This window comes from Bison bison, unplaced genomic scaffold (genome assembly GCF_000754665.1).
Source record: "Bison bison bison isolate TAMUID 2011002044 unplaced genomic scaffold, Bison_UMD1.0 scf7180017864248, whole genome shotgun sequence".
In the NCBI taxonomy this organism is placed as follows: domain Eukaryota; kingdom Metazoa; phylum Chordata; class Mammalia; order Artiodactyla; family Bovidae; genus Bison; species Bison bison.
Window position 1 is genome coordinate 1,172,674 of NW_011494820.1, and position 8,228 is coordinate 1,180,901.

The 8,228-nt window shown below is 50.4% G+C and overlaps 2 protein-coding genes across 3 annotated transcripts in view; one reads left to right on the forward strand and one right to left on the reverse strand.

Moving 5' to 3' along the window:
• LOC104993844 (filaggrin-2-like) overlaps positions 1 to 665 on the reverse strand; it is a 2,250-nt gene extending 1,585 nt beyond the window's left edge. Inside the window, exon 1 of the mRNA XM_010847246.1 lies at positions 4 to 665. Within this exon, the coding sequence (XP_010845548.1) occupies positions 4 to 302 (299 nt within the window). The 5' untranslated portion in view covers positions 303 to 665. The remainder of the gene's footprint in view (positions 1 to 3) is intronic.
• PBX4 (pre-B-cell leukemia homeobox 4) overlaps positions 1 to 8,228 on the forward strand; it is a 55,068-nt gene that overhangs the window by 29,442 nt on the left and 17,398 nt on the right. The window lies entirely within an intron of this gene.

The following is an 8,228-nucleotide window of genomic DNA, read 5'->3' on the forward strand; positions in this document are numbered from 1 at the left end:
AGGGTCTCTGACTGGCCGTGTCCTAGGTCTCTGCCATCTGTCTCCTCCCGTGAGTGCAGGGTCTCTGACTGGCCATGTCCTAGGTCTCTGCCATCTGTCTCCTCCCGTGAGTGCAGGGTCTCTGACTGGCCGTGTCCTAGGTCTCTGGCATCTGTCTCCTCCCATGAGTGCAGGGTCTCTGGCCGTGTGCTAGGACTGCCCTGGTACCCGACACACAGTGTACACAGCTTGTATTTTTGTTGAATTAAGAGCAGTTTCTGGTGACTGATACCTATTAAGTGAAATCCTTTTACCTTGTACATCTCATGGGATTCAGGAAGATTGGGTTAGGGTTAGCGCTCCTGAGGAGAACTAATAAACCCTTTTTGGAGATCTTTGAAGTTAGCTGGGAGGACCCAGCACTGGCCCAGTCCTCTTCCTGAAACCCTTGGGGCTGTGTGCAGGACAGGACTCTGAGGTGTTTGGGTTTCAGGTGTGTGGTGCTGACAAGGACTGAAGCAGAGCCTGTGTGAAGTGCCTGAGCCTCGGAGCAGGAACAGCCACACACTCTGGTGTGGGTCAGGCTGTACCTGCAAATTAGCTCGAGTGCCAGCTTGTGTAAAAAGCTTTGGCTCTTGGAGCTCCTGGAAGAGCTGCCAGGCATCCCAGGCAATCCGCACAGAGTGCCCTGCCCTGTCTCCTCCAAGCCTGCCTGTCCCCTGTGCTGGCCTGGAGCACACCTCTGTGCTTTACTTCGTCTCTGAGGAGCGAGACGTCCCAGCTCTGCCAGCTCTGGAGCCGAGGAGCACCGGCAGCTGCTGTCAGCAGAGTGGGTGTAAACACCACGCAAAGGACCATCCTCCTCACCACTGCTCCCCGGGCCTGGGTGGGAGCTCTCAGGCATAGTCATCCAGCATTTTTTTGATTTTGCTTTTTTACTTATGTCTCCCTTCCTCCTCAGCCACTCAGAGCTGTTGCAATTGTAACATCGTGATCGGTAGTTTCAGCCTTCTGGTTGGGTCTGTCCCAGAGACTGCCCTTTGGGCCAGTGTGTGACTTCTTTCGGAATCCGGGCCCCTTTTGTGATCTGCGGGACCTGAGGAGTAGTTCACTGTGGCTGCGCAGGAAGCGGATCTCCTAGAGCTGGGGGTTATTTTTCAGGTTGCTTGGAGTATCCTTTCTTGGCCCCACAGTCTCAGGGTGACTCGTGAATTGAGCCTCCAGTTCTGACCAGCCTATCATAGCTCCTCTGCAGCCATAGACTGTTCATCTATGAACGGTTCATCCCCCAGGGACAATTTACATTTGAATTAACTAAAATCAAAATAAGGCGTTCTTCAGCCACACTAGCCACATCTCCAGTGCTCAGCAGCCACATGCCTGGTGGTTCACATATCAGACAGTACAGATGTAGAACATTCCATCACTGGGGAAATTCTACTGGACAGACAGATGGATTCGTATAGACAAATACACAAATCAAGAATTAAAAAAAAAACCTCTAATGTCCATGATGATGACCAGAGAAACAAAATATGGTCCATCTGTTCGATGGACTGCTGTTCAGCCATGAAAAGAAATGAAGTTTTCTGACACAAACGACAACATTGATGAACCTTGAAAACTTAATTCTAACAACAAGGCCCTACTGTATAGTATAGGGACCTTTAATATCTTGCAATAACCTATAATGGAAAATAACCTGAGAAATATATATATTATACATATAACATATATAGTACGTTAATAGGATATATATGTTTCTATATTATATAAATAATGTATATATAACAGAATCACTTTGCTGTATACCTGAAACATTGTAAATCAACTATAGTTCAATTAAAAAAGAAAAAACCTCTATGCTGAGTGAAAGAAGCCAGACGAAAATGTCCACATAGCATTTGGCTCCATTTATGTGAACTGTCCAGAAGAGGCGGAAGGAGATGCTTACTAGTTACCAGCGGCTGGGTGGGAGGCTGGGGAGTGACTGCTGATGGGCCCGGGGTCTCTCTGAGGTGGTGAAAAATTAGGCAATGGTTGTACAACCTGGTGAAAGTGCTGGAAAACCAGTTAGTTAGTCACTGGGAATGGGTGGATTGTATGTCACCTGAATTATTTATCAATAAAGCTTTTATACAAACCACTCAAGATTGAAGGATTTTAGTCAGGGGCCCACAGCTTAAGGACTTAGTACACAGATTCTTATAAAGCATCACTTTCTTGCAGTGTCTGTACCTCTCTTGCAGTTTCTTCTTAGGGCTTAACCATTCGCTGAAATTATCCTGCGGGTTTGTCTCTGGTGTGTCTCCTGATCCCCTTCCTGGAACGCCGGCCCACGAATGCACAGACGTGCCTGCAGCGTATCCCAGCCCAGTTACGGGCTTGGCCCACAGTCGATATCGGTAAACCTAGTCATGGTGTGAAAGTGACTAACCTTTCTTGACGGAGAATGCTCCTTTTTATGGTCAACCCTCTCCAGTGTTCTTGCCTGGAGAATCCCAGGGACAGAGGAGCCTAGTGGGCTGCCGTCTATGGGGTTGCACAGAGTCAGACACGACTGAAGCGACTTGGCGGCAGCAGCAGCAGAACCTGCTTGACAGCAGTCCCTGGGCCAATCCCTCAGACAGCAGTCCCTGGGCCAATCCCAGGGAGTTAGGTCCAGGGCGGGCCTGAAAATCTGATTTCCAGCCTGGGAATGGGTTGGACATGGTTGTGCGTGTTGCTGGGCTGTCACTCCCTGTGCAGGACTCGGCAAAGTAAAGGTCACACCTTGGGTAGACCAATTTCAGAAGCTTCTAGATATCGTTCTGCTGAAATTAGAGCATTTCTTGGGATAAGAAATAAGTTTGTTTAAGGTGGACAGAAGCCATCCGTAAGTGCTGTTTTTCTTGGCTGTTGCTCTTAAATGTTCTCCAAGCCTCACAGGAGAGCATGGACTAGTTTTCTAGACATGTTACTTGGCTGCATTTTCTATGACAACACTTCTCTGTCTTGTCCTTTTGCCCTGTTGCCACAAGAAGACAAAACTAAAGCAAACTCCATGCCGTTTTTACTGAACATCAGCAGTTCAGTAGTTTATGACAGAATCACAGGCCTTTAATTAACAACTGCAAGCGTGTATTGAAATGAAAACGACTTGCATATTTGGTTGAGATTTCAGCGCTTAGGTTGTGATGTATTTTAACTAAGGATTCATTAGAACTGATGGGAATTTTCATAGTGTTATACCCCTTCAGTCTGATGAATATCTAACGTTCATGTCAGCTGTGATTTCAGAAATTGATGAGTGTTTGCTAAAGGAATATTCTTTGATTTTTTGCTTTTTTTGGCCTCACCACTCGTCTTGTGAAATCTTAATTCCTGATAAGGGCCCTTGGCAGTAAAAGCGCAGAGACCTAACCAATGGACCACCAGGGCACTCCCTAAAGAAATATTCTTTGTGAAGTCCTATGGGAAAGATGGTAAAGAATCTGCCTTCAGTGTGGTAGACCCAGGTTCGATCCCTGGGTTGGAAAGATCCCCTGGAGAAGAGAATGGCAACCCACTCCAGTATTCTTGCCTGGAAAGTCCCATGGTCAGAGGACCCTGGCAGGCTACAGTCCTTGGGGTCACAAAGAGTTGGACACAACTGAGCGATGAACACTTTCAGTTTCATGGGACTGAGAAAGTCTAGTGATTTGAAACAAGGCTTCAGGGACTGCCCTGGTGGTCCACTGGCTAAGACTCATCAGGGGACCTGGGTTCAATCCCTGGTCGGGGAACTAGATCCCCCATGCTACAACTAAAATACCCCTCATGCCTCTCAACTAAAGATCCTGCATGCTGCTCTAAGACCTGTGCAGCCAAAGAAATAACATACAAAAATTTTTTTTAATCAAACAAGGCTTCATCTAGAATCTTGCTTAAAGAACTGACCTGGGAAACATTGCCTCAAAGGTAAATGCAGACAGTTCTCAACACCAGCAGGCTGTGTTCCAAGTTATCCCCAGGAAGCAAGAATCTAAAGGCCCCTTGGCAGTGCGGGTGGCCAGCTGGTCCGAATGCCATTGCTCAGCACCGACCCCACCTGGAAGCCAGTTTGGAGGTGAGGTAGAGGATGAGAGGGGAGTTGTCAGTGGCATCAATGACTCCCTGGGTGACTCCAGCCACACAGGGATGCCCTTCAGCCTGTAAGTAGGTGACGTCTCCCATCTTTACTTTGCCTGTCTGTCCCATTCCAGGTTCTGGTCCCATCCACTTGACTGGCACCTACAGGACACTGTCTGACTTGAGGTAGTGCCTCAAAAGGGTCCCCAGTACATCCAAGTGTGTGTGTATGTGTGCGTGCGCGTGCTTTAGGGAGATGCCCCTTATCAGGTTAAGGAGGGTTCTTTCTGTTCCTGGTTTGCTAAGGGTTTTTATCATTAATGGGTTTGTTTTAATCGATTTGTTTCTTTTTGCATCTTTTGAGATATGCTTTTTCTCTTTGGGGTTGCTGTGGTGCTTTATGTTGATAGATTTACATTGCTTTTCATTGACAATGGTGATTTTTACTGACAGAGTGTGGAAGCCCCCGTGTTCAGAGGGGAGTCTCCTTGGCTGTGGCCCCTGTATCTGCGCTCACACATGCACACAGATGCTGCTGACTTGGGGCTGCTGGGCACGTTTTACTGTCTCAGCTCTGGTCATGGACGCGTGGGGCTGTGGCTTCTGCCTGCGAGCCCCCACCTTTAGTCTCCATCTGTGAGCGGCTGGTTTTCCTGTGTCTCTCTTTTCTGAAAGTGTTGCAGGAGGTGCTCTCTCTTCCTTGAGGGCCTGGTAGTGCTGGTCCCTAAAATGCCCTGCCAGCCTTTGGGGAGAGGTTTCTTGGCACAAGTCCCTATTTCTGGGCCATGATTCCATGAGGCCAGGAATGTTACGGGAACCAGAGCCCTGGCAGTGAAGGAGCCAGCCACAGTCCCTGGGTCCCTGGGGAGCAGGGTGGTCCCACACAGCCGTGCAGAGGCCACTGTGGCCTTCAGAGCCCCTTCAGGCAGTGGGGCGGTGGGGTGGGCAGCTGGGCAGGTCAGTCTCCCCAGGGGACCTGACCTGAGCCAGGACCTGCCTGATGGGACATCTCTGCTTCCACGTTGGGAAAGTGTCTCTGAGGCAGGAATGGCCTGGGAGACAGGCAGGCGGCCAGGTTGGAGCTGAGTGAGTGAGGAGAGTGGGCAGCAGCAGGCAGTGCCAGGGAGCTTCCCGGAACAGAACCTGAGGACGTGGGGGCCGGGGGGTGGGCCACCTGCTGCTCCTGCTCTGGCCCCGTGCCTTCAGGGTGGGTCCCTGGGCCCCTCGGGGGCCTCCCACTGCCCAAACCGCCCTCTCGTTGTGCTGCCCCCCACCCTGCCCAGCCCACCTCTTCACCCCAGTCGCTGATGCCCTGCCTTCCTCAGGGAATCACCCCCACCTCCGCCTGTTCCCATGCTGTTGCCTTGGCTGAGGTGTTCACTCCTGGGTCAGGAAACCTGGTCTGCCTTCTCTGTGAAGGAAGCGCCCGCAGCCTGGATTCCTGCCACATCTGTGATGCCACCAACCTGGCGTTGTTGGGGTTTGAAGGGCCTTGCTTCCTCACTACATGGATCTTCCCTTGAGAATGGATTGCTCTTCCCTTACAAGCCGGGCCCGACCCCCTCCTCCTCGCCTAGCGCCTCCGTGTTCCCTCGATGGGAGCACCTGGAATGAGCCTTTTTACCACACATGGGGCTTTCCCTCAGCATCTCATGTCCAGACTCCTTCAGGGGAGCAGCACCATCCCCACCCCAAGACTGAGAATGGTCGTGACACGCAGGGAGGCAGGCCTCCCGCACATGTGTGAGAGGAAGCAGCTTTGCCCCCGAGGGTGTCACTGCAGGATTGCCCCTCACCTGGACCTTGTGCGTGGGGCTGGGGTACCCCCGGGCCGCACCCACAGCCTCTGAGAGCGACCCAGGCGCAGTGTGCCGCTGGCCACAGGAAGCGTTCTGGCTCACCGCTGCCCAGGACCAATGCGAAACGCAAGGAAGGAAACCAGGAAAGGGAAACAAAAAATGCAGCAGAAATCTAAAAGAATAAGCTCAAAAATCTCATTAGATCCAATAGACATAAGTCTACCCTGTCACGCTGCTGGCCTTTACGGAGACAGAAGGCAGACCAGACATGACCTTTAGAGGAGTCCTTGTCTGCATTAAAACGGAAAGAAACACACTAAAATCTCCTGCTTTGTACTGCACGCATGGAAGAAAAGTTGTCAGGGAAGGGGAAGGGTCCAGAGGCACTCTAGGGACGGGGGGACCTGAAGGCAGTGAAGCAGAGGGATGAGGACCCGTCTGGACCCGCACGCGTGGGCTCCTCCTCAGACACGTGTTAGGCTCAGCGACACATAGACGGAGGAGCAGAGTCCCAGACCACAGTCTTGGTAAACACTTTTATTGGAACTCCGCTGCTCACTGGTGTACTATTGCCTGGAGCAAGTTCAGTTCCTAGTCTGGGCTCTCTTACTGGTTTGTAGATGGAAGAGGTCTCTCTTCCTCTGCTTGAAATGAAGTGTTAGTCACTCAGTCGTGTCCAATTCTTTGCAGCCCCATGGACTGTGGCCCGCCAGGCTCCTCTGTCCATGGGATTCTCTGGGCAAGAATACTGGAGTGGGTAGCCATTCCCTTCTCCAGGGGATCTTCACAAGCCAGGGATGGAACCCAGGTCTCCTGCATTGCAGGTGGATTCTTTACTGTCTGAATCACCAGGGAAGCCCTGTCCTCCACTTACAAGGCCACAGTCCTGTGGATTAGGGCCCTGCCCCTATCACCTCATTTGACCTTAATTACTTCTTCACAGGCCCTATTTCACATGGACATTTGGGGTTTCATGTGTGAATTTGGGGAACACAAGTTAGTCCATAGCAGTTCCATACTGTTTCTTATAAAAAAACATAATGTGTTGACATTCATAATTTTATTTTACCTTACTGTGTGGTTTTTAAACCCACAGTAAACTGGGAACATATGGAAATTTGGTGGTTTGGCTGGGAGTGCCTCTGCTTTAGATCCCAGCTCCTCCTCTGAATGCCTCTGACAGTGTCCCTGAGCTGAGCTCCCGCTCTCCAGAGCCACCCGCTCCAAAGTCTAGGGCCCTGGGGGAGCGGAGGAGCACCCCTGGGACCGGAAATGAGCTTGTCGTAATTGATAGTAACGAGTCATCTGCACGCTAATGTGCCCATGTCACATGTGCTAATGACCGCAGTCAAGCCAGGGACAGGGCGCTGGGAAACGGCTGGGCCATGCTGAGAGCGGCAAAGGGCTCCACACGGGGGCCGCTGACAGATCCCAGAGTTGCTCAGCAGAGCTGTGTCCACAGCTGGGACCACGGTATGTTCGCAAAAACGCACAACTTTGAAGACACAAAACTTCTAACGTGTGTATGCCTGCCGTAACATACGCACAGTTGACATCACGGGGCCTGGGGTGCGACAGGCCCAGTGTCTCCTTGCTGTTGTTGTTCATTCGCTGAATTGTGTCCTGCTCTGTGACGCCATGGACGGCAGCACACCAGGCTTCCCTGTCCTTCACTATCTCCCTGAGTTTGCTCAAACTCATATCCATTGAGTCAGTGATGCCATCCAACCGTCTCATCCCCTGTCACTCCCTTCTCCTCCTGCCCTCAATCTTTCCAGCATCAGGGTCTTTTCCAATGAGGTGGCTCTTCACATCAGGTGGCCAAAGTATTGGAGCTTCAGCTTCAGCACCAGTCCTTCCAATGAATGTTTAGGACTGATTTCCTTTAGGAATGACTGGTTTGATCTCCTTGCTGTCCAAGGAGTCTCCAGCACCACAAGAGTCTTCAGCACCACAGTTGGAAAGCACGAATTCTTGGGTGCTCAGCCTTCTTTATGGTCCAGCTCTCACACCCATACATGACTACTGGAAAAACCATAGCTGTGACTATATGAGCCTTTGTCAGCAAAGTGACATCTCTGCTTTTTAATACATTGTTTAGGTTTGTCATAGCTTTTCTTTAAAGGAGCAAGCATCTTTTAATTTCATGGCTGCAGTCACCATCTGCAGTGATTTTGGAGCTCAAGAAAATGAAATCTGACATTGTTTCCACTTTTTCCCCACCTATTTGCCATGAAGTGATTGGACCAGATGCCATGATCTTAGTTTTTTGAATGTTGAGTTTTAAGCTGGCTTTTTCACTATCTTCTTTCACCTTGATCAACAGGCTCTTTACTTCTTCTTCACTTTCTGTCCTTAAAG